The sequence below is a fragment of the Corvus kubaryi genome, unplaced genomic scaffold (assembly GCF_017639235.1).
Source record: "Corvus kubaryi isolate FWS band 111438036 unplaced genomic scaffold, C.kubaryi_AGA036_p1.0 37300, whole genome shotgun sequence".
Taxonomy (NCBI): domain Eukaryota; kingdom Metazoa; phylum Chordata; class Aves; order Passeriformes; family Corvidae; genus Corvus; species Corvus kubaryi.
In genome coordinates this window covers 12478364-12500230 of record NW_024581093.1, presented here as the reverse complement: position 1 = coordinate 12500230, position 21867 = coordinate 12478364, and the positions used below count along the sequence as shown (strand labels likewise).

The 21867-nt window shown below is 37.9% G+C and overlaps 1 protein-coding gene across 6 annotated transcripts in view; it reads left to right on the top strand.

Moving 5' to 3' along the window:
- Positions 1-21867, top strand: part of PHKB (phosphorylase kinase regulatory subunit beta) — a 70173-nt gene that overhangs the window by 29004 nt on the left and 19302 nt on the right. For all 6 annotated transcript variants that reach the window (XM_042027555.1, XM_042027554.1, XM_042027553.1 and 3 more), the window contains 11 exons: positions 94-291; positions 877-934; positions 2829-2906; positions 4735-4893; positions 8816-8910; positions 15603-15658; positions 15824-15917; positions 19414-19497; positions 19686-19790; positions 20596-20678; positions 20759-20849. In XM_042027555.1, coding sequence (XP_041883489.1) covers positions 94-291; positions 877-934; positions 2829-2906; positions 4735-4893; positions 8816-8910; positions 15603-15658; positions 15824-15917; positions 19414-19497; positions 19686-19790; positions 20596-20678; positions 20759-20849 — 1101 coding nt within the window. The remainder of the gene's footprint in view (positions 1-93; positions 292-876; positions 935-2828; positions 2907-4734; positions 4894-8815; positions 8911-15602; positions 15659-15823; positions 15918-19413; positions 19498-19685; positions 19791-20595; positions 20679-20758; positions 20850-21867) is intronic.

The window sequence follows — 21867 nt, the reverse complement described above, 5'->3', positions numbered from 1 at the left end:
CACTTAGTGAGTTAAACAGTCTTTGTTTGTGCATCAAATAATTGTCAGAGATCTAATTAAATTTGTAATGTCCTATTTTTCCCTCTGCTACAGAATACTGATGCAGCTCTTCTGCCCTGTCTTAGTTATCCTGCATTTGCTTTGGATGATGAGGTTCTGTTTGGTCAAACACTAGATAAAATTATTAGGAAGTTGAAAGGAAAATATGGGTTTAAAAGATTTCTGAGAGATGGGTACAGAACAGCCCTGGAGGACAGAACGCGGCGTTATTATAAACCAGCAGAAATTAAGGTAAAATTCCTGTCCCAGGTACCTGACACCCCTCCAGGCCCTGGAATCAGAATTGCACAGGGATTCCTAAAGGCTTCAAGGCAAGGAGATGCCTTCTGTAATTTGCATGTGCAGTTTTCAGAGATTGCTAAGTCAGCAAGTGAGTCATTGGTTTGTTTTGTAATGAATGTGCTTTCATTTACATTTAGGGTACAGTTGATTTCACATAACAAATAAGGAAATTATTTATCATTTCATTTCACAGCTGACTACAGTCTGAGTGTGTGGAAAACAGTTTTGCTTTTGATCACAGTATTTATCAGTTAAGGTTATCTAAATGAAAATTTGTTTCTTTTTTCCCCCGTAGTTTCTCTGTGAAAAATAAAAAATAGATTATTTAAATATTCTGCTTGAGAGTGAGCCACAGCAGACATAAAGGCACAGTTAAAGTGCCCACAGAATTAAGAAGCGATAACCTAAATGTACTAAAATATTTTTGCATTCATGTTTGTCTTTTGTTGCTTAGAAATTATTCAACTGGGTTATTCAGATACATGTCCTTAAATGAAAATGATGAAATGTCTGATGAATTTTCCTTCTTTGCAGCTTTTTGATGGCATTGAGTGTGAATTCCCTCTGTTTTTTATTTTTATGATAATTGATGGTAAGTATAGCTTTACATTCCTGTTCCTTAAAGGCATCAGAGAGATGAGCTTTTAGAGGAAAGATACAAAATTATTTTCCTGTCCTGCCAAAGTAAACCATAATGCAGTGACACTAAACATCTCATTGAGAGTTCTGCCTCCTGGGTTAAAAAACCCCAAGCATCCCTGTATTTCAGCATTTCTAATGTGCACTGGTTTTAGAATGTAACTCAGTAAGGGTTTGTTACAAGCTTCAATCTGTGGCATTGTCCTGCATTGCCTTTTAAGCCTAAAAACTTTCAGATGTATCAGAACTTCACAGCAGCACGGGAGAGAACAGGGAGGGAGAACACACTGACATGCTCAATGTGCACCAGGGCTTTTCAAGTTCAGCATTGTGTGGCAATTGAATGAGAATTCAGAAGAGAAGAAAGGGAACCAGGAAAGGTCTAATTTCCTCCTGGCCACGATTTTTCATGTAGTCAGTCTGACTGAATAATAAAATAAAAATCAAAACAAGAGCAACAAAAACAACATTACCTAGCCCTTGACTTGAGGACAGGAGACACACCAGAGAAGTTCAAGGGATGATTTCAGGATAGAAGCTAAAACTTGCTTAGAACAGAAGTCTGGGTAAGAAAATGAGTAGGGTTACAACTGTCAAAAAGATTTTTAGATGGAGTAAAATCTGTCCATCTTTTCTTTCTCCTGTAGCATGTTGAATAGTTTTCAGATAAAGACAGCGAGGGGCACAGAAATCTGCCATCAGCCTCGACTCCTCTGTCTGCGGCCACCCACAGATTAAAGTATTGTGTTTGAAGATCTAATAAGGTTTCACAACTGATATTTCTAAAGAAATGTTTGACATTTTTCGAACAGTGAGGCCCAAAACTGAGGAGAAAGGCACTGACATTTAATGCTGCCCACTTGCAGTTTTGAGAACAAAAATACAGTCATCTTCAACTGAAGTTAGCAAAAGAATAAAAAAAGCATTTTACTCTTCTTGTATACAAAAAACCCTAAAAAATACATACTTTGCACATACTGTCCTTGTCCTTTTTGCTTGGCCCACACTTCTAGAAAGTAGAACAATTCTGTTAGTAGATTTTGTGCAAATGTCTCCAAAGCCACAGGCTTTCCTAATGCAAAATTTGAAGTGTATACTCAGCAATGGCAAAAAGACAATGACATGGGAGGAGCAGATACTGCTCTTAAGTCATGACTATCCTTGAGTGTTTTGAAATAGTCCGGTGTGTCACTTAAAACAGACCCTTTTTTGTGTGCAAACTTTGATTGCATTTGTGTCTCTTGGCAACTATATATACTCCTGTATATACTCAGGAATATTTGAAAATGTAGTGAACAATACTTGTCAAGCTTTGGGTTTGATGGAGCACTGAAGAGCCATGGAAAGAAAAAAAATTTGGTGGTTGAAAAAGGGAATATTAGTATAAGATTTATGATGTAAAGTTTTTATCTAGCTTTTTCCCCTTTAAATGTTAAAAAATATTCTACTTTAAAACATCACCTTGCTTGTCAAATAGATGTGTTTTCTTTGAGCAGAAAAGGGTTTTATATTGTTAATATATATTTTCATTTAAGAACTTTCAATAAACTGAACATTGATTATGCTGGTATTCATCAGATTCATCTTGGGAAGTTCTGCTAAAACAACTTTTAAGGGACTGGTAGTCCCAAGCATACCAGTGCCTCCCGAAAAGCAGCATCAGGGAGTTGACTGTTGTGATCTACAGATCCATCTTTTACTTTTCATGAGCTATTTAGTGTGTAGGCACTAAATATTTAGTTTTGAAAAGTAAACACTGGAATTTTTTTTCTTCTTCTTTTATGAACTTCAAGGTCATGGAAAAATTATTTCTTTCATTAAATCAATTATTGTTTGATTATTTTTAGGCATTTTTAAAGGAAATCCTACACAAGTAAAGGAATATCAGGATCTTCTGGACCCTCTGCTTCAACATACACCTGAAGGTATTATCTGGAAATTGTTCTTCTGAAACACTTGTAGCTTTTTATTGATCTGAAATTATAAAAAAATTGACCTTCCTATTAATGTATATTGTGGTCAGAGCAAAGGAGAAGTAAGAATATCAACATGTTTCCCAATGGCAAAATACTAATTCTAAAATAACCTCTTTTGTGTAGATACATGGCATCATAAAGTGTGATAATAAAAATAACGTTATCTGGAAAAATGCTACTGATACTAATGTAAGATTTACACTGTGCCCACTCATTCCTCCCCTCCTTCACCTCTGCTTCATTGTTTACAAAGTTCACTTCGACTTTTCAGGCAAATATTAACTACCAGCAGTCAGAGTGTTTCACTGTCCCATTTGGACACATCATTCATTGTCACTTAATTCTGAAAGCTTTAAAAAATAATTTGGTATATGCATGTGAAATTGTTTCCAGCTTAGAGGTGGGAAAGTAGCAATATAATAATTTAAATATAAATGTTCTCTTATTTAAATTGTGCACTTCAGGATTTTTGTGGCACTGCAGATAAGGCTAATAGTGACCTTGTCAGGTACATCCATCCAAAATTTAGTTAAAAAAAAGAAAAAGACCATAAGTTTGAGTGGGAGGAAAAGAAATGGCCTGAGAACAGAACAATCCAGTTTTAAAACTCAGCATTTTAGTCACCTGTTCTTACATCTGTGGTACAGTTATGCAAGTACATGCAGAATATGACTTGTTCTTTAAACTTTTTGAAGTTAATTTCTTTAAGACAATCAAACATTCCCTTACCAAATTTGCATTACGTAGCAAATTTTTCTTGCTGGTTGGTGCTTTTTTCTGATTATTAATGAGTATTTGAAGTTTTGTGGACACTAAATTAATCTTGTGGCTCCTTTTGTTGAATGTCATCACAAATGCCAGGTCTTAAAATTTCTGGATGTGTTTTGGTGCCTCACTCATTTGAACATTGTCTCTCTAATAACTCTCTCTTCTCCATTTTTTCTTGGCTTCTTCCCAGTAATGTTGTTTTTCTAAGCAAAGAGTAAAACACTACAACTTTATTCTGTTTATCACCTGTTCTTTATCCAAATTAATTCAAGAGTAGAGCCATATTAAGGTGGAATTAAATTATGCGGGAAGCATATTAATTTGCTTTTCGATTTCATGTAATTAGGTCAATCATTTGTAATCATGTCTCGCAATTCCTGATGCATGTCCACTTAAAAAGTTTTGATATAACGTTAATTGATCTCCAATGATCAGCAATACTTGTGGCATAATTCTAGATACAAGGTATGTATCTTCCAGTAGAGAAGTTATGCCATTTTGTTTCCTGTTGTTTCAAAGTTCAAGTGCTGGTTTTAAACATTTAATGAATAAAAGTGTGCAAAACCAAGTTGAGTTGTTTTGAGCAGGAATTTTAGTTGGAAAGAGTTGTCTGATACTGAGCCTGTGTTAACTGGGGGGCACAATACCCCAAGTGTTTCACTGGGACCCAGCGTTCATTGCTTTTGGTTAAGCCTTCTTAACTGAACTGCATTTTCCTGCAGGTGACTTTTTTAGTTTTAGTTTGCACAGAAGGTGCTGCACAGATAACATACCTGTTCTGGGTAGAAATTCTGAGGAAATGTCTGGTGAAATACAAAGTAGTTTAGTATTGTCCTGGGATTCCTCACTGCAGAGATAACAATGAATGACAATCTCTGTTCAATCAAACTGTTACTGGGGTGCAATTTTTCCTGGTTTGGATCCACTTCAGCTTTATGAGGGGATGCCAGTCAAATAATGAGGAAAGTGATATTTACTTACTGGCTGTGCTTGCTGTCCAATTCTCCAGGGTGCCCTGTTGTCCCCAAGTATTACTACGTGCCTGCTGACTTTGTGGAGCTGGAGAAGAAGAGCCCTGGCAGCCAGAGGAGGTTCCCCAGTAACAACGGGCGTGATGGGAAGCTGTTCCTGTGGGGCCAGGCCGTGTACATCATTGCCAAGCTGCTGGGTGAGAGCTGAGCACCTGCAGCAGCTGTGCACTCTGTGTTCCTCTTGAATCTGAACAACATTCTGGCTTGAGTTTTGAATGGACCTTGAGTGGCTTGTGTGTCCTCTGTCAGGCAAAAATTGCTTTGCAGTCTTTTTTTTTTTTTTTATGCCACCTACTATAAAGCTTAGTGGAATATTTCATAGAGTACTGAAAATCTAAATAAGATGATAGATTTATTTTTTTTCCTGGCTTTCCCTCTTATTTCTTTTTCTTCATGACAGAATATATTAATGTGATGCTTTCTGGGTTAACTGTATCAGCTGCACCTGTACAATAATGTTTGTAAGTGATTTATAGCATTGAATTAAAATTATTGACTGTTTTAATCAAGACAGGTCGAAACTTTGAATAGCTGCAGTCTCAGAGAAAGTTAATGATTTATTCTTGTGTTATTTTTACCCTTTTAAAAAGAAGAAACTGTATGAGCAATTGAAAGTGTGTATCAAAGTCTGACCATTGAAGGTTGTTACAGTGCATTTCAGTCACAAACGAACTCTCAGTCTTACTTGAAGTGATTTTATTATAGGCTAATGCATAAAGAGTGGTTAATCCAGAAAAATCTTCACAGTTGGGTTTTTTCTTTAGGATTTCTTGTAGGAGAAAGATTTATTTTAACATGATCAGCAGGTAATCAGTAGATGGAGTTCTGGAAACTATTTTTCCCACAGAAGGGAAACAGGCTGTTGGTAACAAAAATGAGAAAAATTGAAGGGGAGTTTAAAAATTCAGCAGTTGGCAAGAACAGTGGATTTCTCTTCAGCTATGGAGGGACAGGGTATGTCTGGTGCTCCACCTGTTTGGTTTTGCTGTATTCCTTGCAAAATTCCTCTTTTAGCCAATGTTTCAAAGGAAGTGCAGGCAATCCCACTGTTAATTAAAAAACTAATTTATCTTCTAAGTGTATTAGCCAAGTAATTCTCCAGTGTGTGTGTGTGTAGGTATACTGTAGTAGTTATACTAGTATTGATCTTATGAATATTTGTGTATTTCTGTACCTGCAGAATGCTGGTTAAATAAATTCTATTTATAGTTTGCTAACTGTTATTTGTGTAACATAACATTCTTGTGTTTCAGTTCTTTGCTGAACATTCTTACACACTGCTTTTTCTAAATAGTTGTGCTAAATCTTTTTTTGAAATGTTGTCTTTAGTAACTGTTTCCTTTATTGTTTCAAAACTTTTTTTCCACTTTATTTGCTACTTTTCATTCACCCTCTCTTTTTTTTCCCAAAATATTCAAAATTTCAATGTAATTTTTTCCCGCTTCTGTCATAATCCTTGCAAACAAGGTTTGGAGATCTTATAGCAATGTGTTCACCACTGGTTATATCAGGAACTCCATTTACTCATACTAATTTAGAATTGGTGCATTCAATTTTGCTCCTTACTGGTGAAAACCTACCTGAATAACAATCTTGTCCTTGATGAAAGTGTTTGTGTGTTACTTCGCTTGTTGGTGGCCGCTAATTAAGCGGAAGCCTGGCTCCAAATACTTTGATATCTGGGAAGGTATTGGTTTCCCATTTCATTATCCATTCAGAAATCATTGTGTTGCCTCCAGGGTATCAATTAATTTGTGTTTGTTCAGCCTTCTCACTCCTGCTGTGTAGGCAGCACACAGTATCACCTTTGTAGCTCCTGCTGCTGTCTCTGGGCCTGGGCTCTGCCTCTTGAGGTCCAAATATTTCTAAATGCAGCAACACGAACCTGAGTCAATTCTTACCCTCCCACAGAGGGGCAAACAGAAATAGGGAAGTCAAAATTTTGATCCTTCTTACAAATGCTCCAAGTAATAGAGGCAGTAAAAGTGCCTGTGTGTCACTGTTGGAAGGCACCCCATGTTTATGCAACTGAAAAACTTGTTTATGAAGGAAAAAAGCATGTGTTTTGCAGGTAGTGATGCTGTTTTTCACAGAATTTCCTTCTTGCTTTGGATGAGGAGGTTTGTAAAACCTTTATGTTAAGGTCCCCATTTTGGAGTAAGGGAAAGGAATCTCAGGTATTCAGCTGAACTGAAAATTCACTCAGTCTTTTGTTTAGTAGCTCTCTTTCCTTTGTTTTTCCTTAGAATTTTTGTATCTTGTTCTGTGGATTCAGTGCTGCCTGGAACTAAGAGTTTTAGTAATATTTTTATAGACCAAATGGATTGAATGTTGTCAGCTTCTGCTGATGCAGATAAGGAGCTAACAAAGGAATCTGCTTTTGCAGTCCAATACTTGTATTTGTGATAATGGTGATGAATATTCACTAGGAGTTAGCTTAAGTTTTATATTAGTCTATTGATACAGTTCTTTAAATATGAAATTATTCTGACCATATATTTTAATTACTGAGCAATGTAAATCAGTGTTAAAACCAGTGGGAATAGAACACAAATCCTGGAAACCTCTCGTTTTTCAGAACTATGAGGCAGAGCCCATTGATCTTGAAATCATTTGGTTAATTTATTTCATTGCATCAGCAGTACTTAACATAATTCAAGTAGTTTCCATTCCTTTAGCCAGCATAAGAATTCTGTGTGGACTGGAGCTTAGATGAGTGGTTTGCTCAGATGTGGTTTGGTAATTCATGTGTCAGTATATTAATCTATTGTTCATAGCAATCTTCTATCTTCTAGCTTTGCTTGGGTTTGTGTTCATGGATCATGGCCCTGCAGGAGCAGTGCAGAGCCAGGAACAGGGTCCTCTCCTGGCTGCAGTCCAGCTGCATGGTCCCAGCAGGAGGCTGAGGACAGGACAGCATCCAGGGCTGGCAGAGCTCCCGGCAGCAGAAGTTCTGGCAGGGCTTCCCCCTGCGCTGCCCAGCCAGGGCCCCTCACTGCTGCCCGTAGGTTTGCTCCCCACTGCCCCATTACTTTGTGCAGTCCTAGCCCTGGCAAGCTTCAGGCAGGGCATATTTTGAGCTTTAAGCTGTTGCCTTCATTTACTCTGTGGTGTAGCATTCAGAAACATTCTGATCAAGGCAGAGCTGGTTTTCTCATGGAGCTGAGTGGAGCCATGAGTCACTCCTGGTTTAGATTAATACCTTATTCCCTTGGGTTGGGGCTTTTAAGAATAGGTACAAAATTGTTGACTTTGAGATAGAAGAAATGAGAATGTGTTTTGACTTACTCTGTAGCAGAAATTAGATGAAGTTTGGACAGTTTCCTGTCAAAATACAATTTTGGCAGGGGAATGCTTATTTTAAGGGTATAATAGCTCATACTAGATTATGAACCTGTATTCAAGGAATTTGCTGAAACTTTTTAATAGTATGTTTTTATTGGAGGGCTTAATTTTTTTTTTAAGGAGAGGGTTAAAATACTGGGGTTTTAGGTTTGGTAGGGTTTCTCCACCCTCCATGTAAAAAACACCACATAGACTTTGCTAGTTTTCAAATACCTTTAGTTAGGTTTTTTTTCACAATTTCTTCGTGAGATACCATACTGAGAGGTACCTTTATCTCTTGTCCTTTCCAGGATTCAAGTCATGTGATTACCTTGAGATAGAGGCTGTCTGCTTTTCTTCAAAGCTAAACAATTTTTGATGGTCATTAAGTTTATAGTTAAAGCTCTAGAGTAATTCCATGGTTGTGAATTAAGGGCTTTTTACGTGACTTGTGTTGTGGAGTATGTTGTCTGCATCTAATCTACTAACATACCTTTGTGACCAAATAAAGGTTTGGTTTTATATACTACAGTATTGTAATTAGCTGTAGCAAGAACAATGCTTTAGTCACTCATTTTAAAATTAATGGAATTCTGAATTTTTCAGAATGTGCTTTTATAAGTCAATCTAAAACAAAGCAGAACCAACTACAACACACAAGTTGACATGACTTCTTCACAAAAGCTGCAGAAAGTACTCAAGTCATTCTGTATTTTTATTGTCATTTGCTTTCAGCTGATAAATTAGTGAGTCCTAAAGATCTCGACCCCATTGGCCGGTATGTACCCCCCGAGGACCAGCGGAACATCAGCATGAGATTTTCAAATCAGGTAAGCATTAGCTTAGTATTACAATATTTTTACAGGAAAATTGTCATCTAAGTGCTCTAATATTGCAGTTAAAGTTCAAGGAAAGTATTCAATGTGTGTACATTTTCTGAATTGCTGGAGGAGTGCTTTTAAAAGGAAGATTATAACAGCTGCAGTTTTGGGGAAGTGATGCACATTTGCCTTCAAATTAAGTGATGCAGTCAAAATGATAGATAAAATGTATGTTTAAATAGGTGCTAATAAGTATGTGTCTTTGAGTTATGTCAGGAGGGCAAGAATGAGCCTGCTTTTCTTACACCTTCAAAGTAATTTCAACTGCAACATATTAATATTTTTTGTATTCAGAGCTCCTAAGAGCTACAAGGATGAGGTTCTTTTTTTGGTGTGGTTGAGACACCATCCCTGGAGGTATTTAAAGGATGTGCAGATGTGGCATTTACGAACAGGGTTCAGTGGTGGGTTTAGGAGTGTTGGGTCAATGGTTGGACTGGATGATTGTGAAGGTCCTTTCCAGGCTTAATGATTCTGTGATTCCATGTGCTCCTGTATTTGGATTAAATGCATGGCAGGAGTGAGTGACCAGGGATGGGGACTTCTTGAAACACAGTTAATTCAAATCTGTAGTGGATGGGATAGCAAGATATGAACATGTCTGTATGTAGGGGAGTTCTTTTATTAAAGAGGTAAGAACTGTGTGTGTGGAAATGTGTACTAAAAGATGTGTTTCAGCTTTTTTTATTTCTTGGTATGAGGCATGTATATTTAAGAAGTTCCTTGTTCAGCATGGTGAATTTCTTATTGAAGCATAAAAGATGAAGTATTTATCTTAAGATTCACTCCAAGTTCAGAACTGAAGAATGTTTTTCTTGTTCTATCCAAATGCTGCTTATCCCCTCAGTTTCCTACTATTTCCTGTTACCAAGGTAATTCATGTGCCTGGCTGTTGGTTCATTCATAATGAGACTTTCATTGTTCACAGTGCAGCACTTGTGCCATGTTCCTGTGAGATAATGAAAGCTCAGTGATGTCATTTGTTCCTGGTTTCTCTGTTTGTTCTTACATCATGGGATTATGAATGTGACAGAACCTGGGAGCTGCTGGCTCTTGTAGGGGTGCCCTCAGGAGGAGCCTGTACTGAGTCAGGGTTGCTGCAGCCCATCCAATTCCTCTTTCTTTGATTCTTCAAACCAGTCACTTTTAATATGCCACAGCTGAGCACTTTGGAGAAGATGAGGCTTTGTTCTAAAGGCACTCTATGACTCATCAGGAAATGTCTTAGTAGAAAAGTATTTTTACTGCTATTTGGGGTACCCAGTATGTGATAGGCAATTTCCACATCCTCAGAGAGAAATAGCCTCTGCCCTGAGAGCTTCCCAAAACTGAGAATAAATAATACAATGGTAATTTATTTTCTCTTAACTTACTCATCGAGGGCCACTTACTGAGTCACTAAAGAACTTAGTAAAATGCAGCTACCCGGTAAAATTCAGCAATGTAATAGGGACTTCAGAAGTCAACAGTGTTGAATGCATTGAAAATAACTTAAACAGCTTTTTGATATTTTACTTCATCTGCAGACAATGCATGAAGAAGGAAGGCAATTCTGGGCATGCCTAGGTCTGCTTATAGCTCTGTTCTTCCCAGTGGTGATATTCCTTTGCCATAGATGACTGTGCACGTGTTTCTTCAATATGTAAATGACAAAACTATCCAAGATGTGGTTCCCAGTGTGGGTTAGAAGGAAGGGATGCCCTTCTGAGTTAGTGAGAAATGGAGCCTCTGGCATCAGGCCTTCGGCATTGCAGCCTCTGAGCAGCAGTGTGACAGAGACGGTGACCAGAAGGGTTCATGTCCCGGTAAGGCCAGCCAGGTGGTTGTGGAATTTCTTTGGGATTGTTTGTACTGAAACAGCTGCTGAAGTATTTTGGGTGGTTTTACTGCTACAGCAGTATCAGGGCAAAATGTTCCTTCATGCAGATGTCAAATGGGTCATCATTAAGAGAAGGTTAAAGATGCAAAAATGTCCTGACATGACTCAGGTGAGCTGTATCAGCAAAGGTCTTCAAGTTCCAGCCAAGAGTCTTGAGTTTGGCTTTTTTTAATCCACATTTTAGATTTGTTTAAACAGTTTGTCTGAATATTTGATTATGCCATTTTATCTAATTGAGCTAATTTATGCAAAATCAGTATCTAGTATTTGCCTTAAAGTGCAGGGAAAATGACTAAAAATACCATACAAAATGAGAACACAGCACATCTTAATGATGTCTTTAGAAATCAAAAGTAGTTTCTTCTCTTTAATGATGTCTTCTCTTTTCCATATAGCTAAAGAATTTCAGTTAAATTGAACAGAAAAGTATTTCCACTTGTATTAAATTTTATTCCTGTAAGCCATAAACAAGGATACACAAAACTTTCAAATACCCATGTATATAAATTTTGTTGTGATACAGTGTTTTGGCAGGAGATGTACCAAAAAGAAGGCTTTTAAAATTTTTATTTGAAACTCTGTGCTGAGTAAATATTTCTTCAAGAAATGTGTTTTCCATGTAGGCATATTTTCATACTGTGGTTGCATTGACTATAAACTCTAAACACTTGCCACTGGAAAAATGTGATTAATTTAATATATTTGTGGCTTTGGTGCCTCTATAAAAATATGTTCGATACCCACATAATAGTGTAGATTTAAGCAAGCAATGGAAAGTATTTAAAATATGCCAACCTTACTTTTACAGCTTGGAAGCATCAATGAAAAATTAGGCAAAGGAAAGTAAGGTAATATAGACCCCCAAAGGCAAAAGTGCTATGAAAACTGTATATATAACTATGTATAATTACAGCTGTGAGTGCATCAGAAAATCAGATCAGAGGACAATCTCATTGCTTGTGGAAAACTGAGGCATCAGTTGAGCAGTACAGTAAAAGCCTAATGGCCACTAATATTAATTTGGTCTGTTTATAGTTTGAAGGAAATGTTTTTTCTCCTAATTCAATGCCAAAACCCCCTATTTTCCACTTTCAGGAGGCTGTGTTCATATGCCCTTGGGCAAGTGCCAGTGTGGTGCCAGAGCAGGGCTGCCTTTGCTAGGTTTTTTTAGTCTGTGTTCCAAAGCACAGTGAGGTCTAACAGCAGTAAGAGAGGTTCTTTCTCCTCTGCTTTGCAGTCCTAATGGTCAGCTTAGAGCCCATTCAGGAATTTAAAAAAAAAAAAAATTGAATCATCCATACTCTGTTTGCTTTGAAAGGAGATAATGCAGGGAATTCTCGTTCAGGGTGACTCTGCAGAACTGGATTCCTTAGAAGAGCTTATTTTGTTACTTCTCTTTACTGTCTCCAGATTTGGGAGAGATTGTAACTCAGTCTGGGTTGTTGCATTCTGTTTTGGGAGGATGTAGTGTAGAGGAGGGCCTGGATGGTAACAATAATGTTTGAGAAATGAGGTAGGGTGGGGGTTTTTTGGAATTGTTTTGTATTTTACTGCCACATGTGAAAGACGGTTTATTGCTGTCTCATGTTTAATTTCATTTTTAACAAAAAATCATAATCTGACTAAATTGCCGGAGTAGGACTATTTTATCTTCTGAGTTAAGTTGAAATATGTGTTTACGGTTACAATTAATTGACTGAATTCTCTGCATGTGATGACTGTATTCTTTTAATGTTTTGCTGTGTGGAGTTAGCAATCATTTGTAAGGATTTCATTTCAGTTACTGGGAATTAAGATGAATGCCTATTGATGAAGAGAATTGGGAAGAGAATATTCAAAATAATAGACTGCTTTTTTTTTTTTATTTTCAGGGAAATAACGTGTAAAGAAGGAACTAAAATTATTAATTGTAGGTAGACTGAGATAATTTAAGATTTTTTATGTTTAGGATTAGAGCATGTCTAATTTGGATGGAACCATATTGGATGATTTGTTTTGTCATATTAATTATAAACATATTCTTGCTTTCATTCCTGTTAATTCAATTGTCTACCACAGTTAACACAATTCTAAACCTCCAAACACTCTCTTGGAATTTGAGGCACATAGGTGTGCTGTGTTTGATTTCAGGGGTCTGGTGTGTCAGTGCCAATGGGCACAGGGTGGTCAGCAGTGGTCAGTGCTGCCAAAAGCAACTCAGTGCCAATGGGCACAGGGTGGTCAGCAGTGGTCAGTGCTGCCAGAGCAGCTCTGTGACCATTGGGTTGTGGGTCAGGAGCAGCCAGGTGGGTCATGGGGGTGCAGTGCAGTCTCTCCTGTTGTGAGCTGTTTCCGTTGGCCTCTCCTCGCTCCGTGTGCTTGGAAAGCCCGGTGGGTACCATTTCCATCGGGACTCTTCAATGCTCTGCCCCCTCTCTCACATGCTCACAATGAATGGGGTTTTTTCAGAGTTCTGAGGTTTCCTGGCAGTGTAAAGCAGAAAGGCACAGTGGTAACATCTGTGCAGAGAGAGTGCAGCAAAAGGCTGATACTGAGCTGCTTTCTCTGCTTGTGCCAGGAAAGGAGTAAGGGATTTTTCCCTTTATCCTACCTCCAACAGTTTATAACCTTGTTAAAAACTATGATTTTTTTTTTTTTTTAAGTTCTTCTTTTTGGAGAGGAAGAACAACTAATCAGTCTTTTATCTTGTTCTTCTGAGGTATATTTATCATCTGCACAGCATGCAGAATGCAGCTGAAACCGACCCTTCTGCCAAGGATCCAAGGTGGAAACACAAGGCAGGAGGGGGAGCCTGGGCAGGGGGGCTGTTGTGGTGTCTCAGGGAGACAGTGATTGATGTTATGGGAATCTGAGCTGGCCTTATTAGACAAATGAGAAAGCCAAGACATTAAAATGGAACTTCTAACAACAACCAGATTTATTTAGTGGAATATTTAGCAGTTTAATGCTTTTCCGTATCTCTTTTTTTAAAAATATACAGGAAATGCTATCTAGCACAATCATTGTTGGAAAGGGTGACTTACTTTTTTGAGTGTTTTATCTGTTATTTTGATCTGTGTTTCTCTAGGCCCCTACTTGTGATCCTCCAGGCTGTGACATGTCAAATGACAGTGAAAGTAACTATCTGTTTAATGTTGCAGCAATCCTGTAGTTGTGCTGCAATGATAGTTACATTTTTCCCACAATACTTTGAAAGATCTAGTAGTTTTTAACACAGACTTTGTGTTGTGCCAGCTGTGCATTTGTGTAGTCTTGGCCTGTGTTAGAACCACCATTTAATGCTGTAAATGAATCCTGTCCTTGGCTGTGTGTGAGAGGCAGAACTCATGGGTTATATACGTTTTACAGGCTATGGTTACACAGTCCTGCTAAGTTCTTTATTTAGAGGGTAATAATTGAGTCTGAACTTGAAGACCACTGCCCAGGTTAGATGACAGGCTGTCTACAAATCAATAGTCTTGGAAGGGGCTCTCTCATTTTCAGGTGGGGTATTTGTTTTATACACAATGATTATGGCCGAGTTTTGGGTTGAGTTTTCCTACTGTTCATATTAATGCAAGTGATAGCACAATGATCTTATTCTGAGCACGAAAATCTTTTAATGTCACTTCCAACTTCTTCATCTGGTGTCTTTGTGCATATACTTTCATCAGAAACTTATTCCATGTGGCAAAAAGTCCAAAATTTTTAGTGCAAATGTGTTGCTGACAGACTTCTGGGAAAATGTTACCAAGAATTTCTTCTGCAAATCCCTGAGATCATTATTGATACCAAGGCTCACAGATGCCTGAGCAAGCAATTGTTCCCTCTGAACTTCTTGTTCTGAATCCTTGTCTACCCTTCTATCATCACAAAAAATGCTGTCCTTTTATACAATTGATAGAAGATATGTTTAATCTCTGTCATTCATGTTCTGGTAGTCTCTATTCAAAAGCAGGCAAGAAACATTTTTAGCAATGAAAATGTGAGCTGCTCTTTAGTTCTGTCATTTTACAGCCAGTGAATGCCAGAGGAGTGAACAAGGACTAGGGTGGTTGTTCATAGCTCATTCTGCCAGTGACAGAAAAGGTGCATTGCCAGTTCGAGACCCAGGGAGTCAAGTCAATGATCTCACCTAGCATGTTGAATTCACTCCTATTTGCATGGCTTCCTGATGTAAAATGCTAGTATTTATTTCAAACATGAAGTGTCTGTGTAATAATGCAAGGAAATGCAGCTGTCCTCTGTAAAATGTAATATGTCTTTCATGTCACTAAAGAACAGCTGTCTGATGACAATTTTTCAGAGTAAAGGGTTGAAATCATCAGGTCATTATTCATAAGTGAATTTTATTGTTTACCCAAAAAGCTGAATAATTTCACTCATAAAAAAATTATGTATCAAACCTTTAGGTCATATTAGGCACATAGGAGATATATTGGTTGGATAAATTCTAAATTTTTGTATGAAATAAAATGTTTTCCCCATGTAGTTCTTCTTAATTAAAGAAACGCCCAAACTAATCCAAAAAGTATAATGATTACCAGAAGTCTATTTATTACTAATTCCCAAAATTGTGTCCTGCAGAGTATTATTGGTAGTATTCTTGTAGTCTTGAGGTTTACAAATCTTTCAATTTGCTCACACCATAAAAGAAAGCAATGCAGACAGTGGTGTCTGTCATAGCTGGGAATTGTTTAAATAGCTGTTGTCCCTGGTCATGCTATATTGAGTAAAATCTTTAGTTAGCAATGCTAGTTATGATTTTCTCATTATTTTCTAGGGTCCTTTAGAAAATGATGTGGTGGTACATGTGGCCCTGATAGCAGAAAGCCAGCGGTATGTATTTACTTTTGTTAAGTACCTATATATTAAGGAAGGGTCGAACAATACATCTGAAATGGTGTAGAATAAAATACTGCTACTTGTATATATGTGCTGCCAAGAGAATTGTTAAAACTATTCTGTGATTTGTCATTAAATTTATCTGTATTTCATTTCTAGCCTCCAAGTTTTTCTGAACACATATGGAATCCAAACTCAGACCCCCCAGCAGGTGGAACCAATTCAGATATGGGCTCAGAAAGAACTTGTCAAAGTAAGGAATTCTGCATTTAAAATGATTAATCCATCTGTATATTTCTTTTGTAAAAATAAGGATTTATATCCAGCTATTACCCTTGTATCTCCCTAAGCTGTTACCTACATTTTTGTGTTCTCCTCATGCAGTTGCAAGGTGTGCTGGCACTGGAAGCTACAGATGCCTGGAGCTTTCAGGGGAACGTGGGAGCCCATGTGTTCTATATTATCTGATTAGGCTTATTGCCTGAGCCACTTTCAAAGTATAATGAATGAATAATAAAATTTTAATAATATTAGTAGGTTGGTAAACTAAATGAATCTCAATGGAGAAACAAGCAAATGAGCAATAGTCAAAGAAATGGGTTAATGCAGTAGGCACAAACCATCATAGGATTTCATAGTGCAGCCCCTGTAACAGGCATTATCCACATCTCTGTCACTGTTTTCCCTTGGATTGACTATATCCAGGAAGTTTTGGTTTTGAAATCCTTTTTGGTTTAACTCTTTCACTGAGCACATTTAAAATCCCACAGGCAGAAATTACTGGGATGAAGGATCATCTTCAGGATCCCCTTCATCCTCCCTGAAGGCCTTGTTTTCTATAGGGACAAGAAGTCTCCTGAGGGACTTGACTCACAGTCCTAGGCTGGCCCTTCTAGGCCTGTTTGTAGATCAGGTCCACAAAGCTCCTGTCTAACCTTGTGTTGTGCAAATGGTCTCACACAAGAGTGATGAATGTCTGGGGGCAGTGCAGTGACAAACTCTCGTTTGTCAGTCCCGAGGTAGGACAGACCACGCACCGTGTGGGGCTCTCCCTCAGAAATCAAGTCACATGGCCAATGCCATGATCTGGATCAGGAGTCTGTAGGACACAGGAAAAAAGTAAACTCACAGATAGAGAATATAGTGACGTATTTCAGGTCTCGTAAGTTTGCAAGGATAACAGGTGTACTAAACCTGGCTGTGGCTTATTCAGAAAAATGCTTACCCTAAATAATGGCTGCCACTAACACTTGAGAAGTACTGAAACAGAGAGAAGAGAAATATCCATGTTTCCATTCATCCTTGTTCATTTCTGAACCCATTTTTACTCACTAGCTTTCTTGATAATATATTCCAAAATATGTTCTCTTTGTCTGTATCTGTCCTGGAATTCTGTACCTGAAACTTCGGTTTAACAAATGACTACTCCATAACTTTACCATAGAAGTATATATTGTCTCTGTCATCCATCACTTCTTTAGTTTCCCTGACAAAAAGATGAGACCTTCATTAAGTTTTATTATCAATTAAATTCCTATCTATGAAAATGTCTGTGTTAGGATTTATTTTTCTAAAGCTGTTGAGATATCTGGCAATTCTGACACTTCCCTTATCCTCATGATGGGTAGGTACATCTGCCTCATCAAAATTTACTTTTCAAAGAATGCCATAAAAATATTAATTCATCTGCTACAACACCTCTTCCTAATGGGCTTCTAATAAAGGCTCTAATAAGAGCTGTGAAGTAGAGAGAGTGTTTGGGGTGTTATGAGAACTGGGTTTGATCTCTGGGCTTATGCCAATAATCAGTATGAACCAAAAAGCAAATAAACAAAAACTCTGGTATTATTTGTCATCCTTTGTGGGGAGAGGAAGCCAGTGATGGAGAAGTCATTGTATTTTGGGGAACAGAAGGTTGATCCATGGAAAATATGGATCTCAGTATTTCCTACACTGATGCTGTCAGTTCTAAGGAGTATTTAATTTCATCAGAAACCTTTGAACTGCTCTAAGTAGCACATGGTAATGGTTTAAATCTCTGGACTTATTAACAGGCACGTGTCCAAAAAAGCGCTGTAAAACAAATGGATCGGGATTGAAAGTAGAACTTGAAGTCAAGTAAACATATCCACAAAGCGGAGAGAGAAAGAAGAGATAAACAATAAAATGGGACAAGACACACGTAATACATAGGAAAATGTACATCTGGAGTGGAAGTATAGCACAGGAGAGGAGCAGAATACCCCTGGCATGAACTGAGAGGAGGAAAGGGAGCACAGAAACAGATGGTGTGCAAGACCACTGCAGTTTGGTTCATGCTCATAAATCAACCCAACAGCCCAGTCTGCTTTCACAGCCATTTCTTGCTATTAGCAGCTTTAGTAATCCAGAATTGAGGGCTTTTATTTTATTAAAAATAAAAGACCAAAGGTGCTTGAAGCAGCTGGACTTGAATGAAACTGTGCATTGTTACAGTGCCTGGTGCTGCATCTGAGCTTTGATTGTAACAGATCAGGATGGAGAACTATCACTAGAAGAGGAAACTGCTTTAGTAGCCTGTGCGTAAACATGAGGCCTCAAGCTAAAGAGTCTTCAAGGAGAGAGACAATGTCACAACGCTAATGCAGCTCTGCTTTTGTTAAGAAAGCATTTGATGTTCTGCATTCCAGAAAAATGCAGCTCCTTTAAGTGTTAAATTGCCCTGTCTACTGCCATTCTTCCAGTCTCCCTTATTTACCACAGAAAGGTTCAGCACTGTTTGGCTTTGCTATGCGCAGATGGGTTATTGAAAGCTATCAGTGTTCCGATGTCTCCATCCTTTCCCACTTGAACACTGTTCCTGACTCTGGATGAACAGGTCATGTGGGTAATTTTGTTTATTTTCTTTTTAAAATAGTTCTTGGTATTAAGGCAGAACCATGGGTAGGATCAGGAAGGCCCAAAGCTGACAGCAATAGAAAGCTGTTGAGTGTAATGTTTGTTCAAGTGTTTGCTTCCATTTGCTTCTGAATTATCTTCCTATAACATAAAGAAAGATTGGACTTCAGAAAATTTTCAGAATTCTGAATATTCTGCAGTAATGATGGGTTCCTTACCTAAACCGGACCAAATAAGGAAAAATTACATCTTTCAGTCAGGTTTAGCTGATACATTTATACTCTATTGCTCCCAGATTAGTTGTTTTCTTATGGTTTTATTTTCATACACTGTAATAAATGAAGATTATTTTTTTGCAAAATTTTATCAGTTGAAGTAATGCTAGGCATACATAACTCTAATAAGAATCAAGCTATGAATAATGAGATAGTTCCCTCTTGCTTGTGTTGCTGATGCATTAATTTTCCAGATTTGTACTAACATTTGAATAAAGATCTTTAAAGGATTTTTATGTTACTCTTCTAGTTATGTATCCACACTGGAAAAGCATTACAGAAGGCAAATTCGGCTAGCCAATACATGCAAATGATCTTTAAAAAAATTATTTCAATAAGCAATTTGAAAAATCAATAAATATTTTACTTATGTAGAATAGAAAAGTAATAGGAGCAAGAAATTAAAAAGAAGACCTAATATAGGAGACAAGAAGTGTTTTTTAAAAAAACCAACCCTGAATAGAAATAACAGCCACATTTTCTGAATCATTTTCTAATCAAAGCAGACTGCACACAGCCTTCTTTGTGAGACGTGGCAGGAGCATGAGAAAGGCTGGTATCTAGGTTTATATCAGTTTTCATGGTTCTTTCTCACAGGCTTACTTCCATTTGGGAGTCAATGAGAAACTGGGATTATCTGGAAGACCGGACAGACCCATAGGCTGCCTTGGGACATCAAAGGTTGTTGCAAGAAAAGTTTATATTCTTGTTATTGCTATGTATTTAGATAAACATTTAGTCTCCGTATGATTTTAACTAGAATTGACATGTAGTGTTATTTTATGCATGTATCTGACTTTCAAGTCCTTGTATTTGGCCCTTATGAATGTTTTAAAGAGAAGATAAATGGAAGTTTTCTCTCTCAACAGATTTATCGAATACTAGGGAAGACTGTAGTTTGCTACTCGATCATTTTTGATCTCAGTGATTTCTACATGTCTCAGGACGTTATGATGTTGATTGATGACATTAAGGTATTTGTAACTTCTCATCTGAATAACTGACAAAAACAGTCTGTAGAAGAATAAACTGTGCAGTCTGATAAAACAGAAGACTGACGGAGGAATGCAGTACAGTGTGTATTATTGTCATACAAAAACTTGCTGCTAGAAAGTGTATTGAGACAAATACCCTGTCAGCCCAGTGTGAGTTCTAGTGAGTATCTCTGTGTGACAAAAAAACTGCCCCCAAAGTGATTGGGAGTACTTCAGGGCAGCAAGCAAATTATCATTTGTTTCTTTGGGAGAACAAACGTTCTTGGCTGAAAAAAGGAACAAGACTGGTCTTTACAGGAAATATGAAAGCCTTACCTGGAGGAAACACTACTTGATTTTGCACAAATAGTAAAACCTCTCCCCCTTCCCTGTAAGGTCAGCAGTAGTGCAGAGCTCACCTGCCACGTGCCCTGGGCTGGAGCAGCGATGTCAGTGCACGGAAGGTGGCCCTGGTGATTCCATGCCCTGGCATTCAAGCCTTGGATCCCCTCACACCCTTTCTAGGTCGTTGCCTGTAGTTCAGAGCACTGCACTGTCTCCTGGTTTGCTCCCTGATCCATACATTTGCTTAGGACTATTTTCAGAACACTTAGGAAATAGCAGGGCTTGACCGCAGCTTGTACCTGTTGCAGAAACCTGTTGGTGCTTTAGTAGCTAAGGTGTTTTTAACCTGTTGGTGTTCTCAGGGCTATCAGTCTTTTACTGTCTTGTACTGTGTGTTCTGGTAGGTTGTGCTTGTTGTGTTGTTTGGGATTTTTTGTGACTGACATGCTTTCCTGCCCAGAACGCCCTGCAGTTCATTAAGCAGTACTGGAAAATGCACGGCCGGCCCCTGTTCGTGGTACTGATCAGGGAAGACAACATAAGGTAGGGAGAGAGAAGAGCAGGATTTGCTGTGTGGGATTTACCCAACTGCAAGATTAATGGAATTCTGTTTCAAATTTCAGAGGGAGCAGATTCAGTCCCATATTAGATATGCTGGCAGCCTTTAGAAAGGGAATTGTTGGAGGAGTGAAGGTTCATGTTGACAGAGTACAGGTAAGATGTTTCTCCTGACTTTTGTGTTCTTACCTTCTGGTACTGGTACATGTATTCTTGCTATTTTTGGGGTTTATGTGACTTCCAAGGATTTTATTTAGTTCATAAAAGTAAGGAGTCAAGACTCAAGACATTTGGTACTATTTTTTTTGTATCAACAGAAACATGGGTTTATTTTAATTCCTTTTGATGAGTCTTTTGAAAGTCATAATCTTCACAGAGGATTTTCAGAAGGGAAAACGGTGTTTTTTGTTAGGCAGTCTTGTGAAATGACTACCAAAGGATAAAGCCACGGTGTCAAGCACTAAGGGATTTCTTTTGATTAGGTAATCACGGACGGGAAAAAAAGGTGCTTCACATATATTAAAATTCTTACAAGAACTAAGATCTAGTTTGAACATCTTTGCTGTTTGGATGAATCTCAAAGCAGGAACATTCCTTCATTAAAATGTGAAAATTACCAAGACAGGTGCTGATTTTACATAGTCCTATGTGCTAGTTAATCTTAGTTTACACCTATTGAACTATTGGGGTTTTTTTTAAGAGAGAAGACTAAAGACAGAGTAATGACTTCTTGTTCCCTAGAAAATCATTAATTTGTAGAAGAGCTGGGTCATTTGTAAAGGAAATGCTCCTAGCTATGGTGGTTTAAGATATCCTTGGAATCTTTAAGTATTTATGTATTTCTGCTGATCACACATAGGTCGTGTAGTCTCTCCTGGTACAACTAAGTCTTCCTATAGCAAATGCCATTACTGCCCATGGAAAACCTTTCATTTGGCTGCAGGGTTGTTGTTGTGGTTTGGTTGGTTGGTTTGTTTGTTTGTTTTTTAAATTTAACTGCAATGACTTTCTTGCCTTGCAAGAAAGATTTATCAGACATTTTTCCATCTATCTGTGTCCTTATTTTAAGCACTACACTGGACAGCCATCAGGGAATAAACTTTCCCTTCCATATTCACTGACCTTCTGGAAAGATCTTTTTTCTAATATAATAATTAAGGAGGAGTTTTAAAGG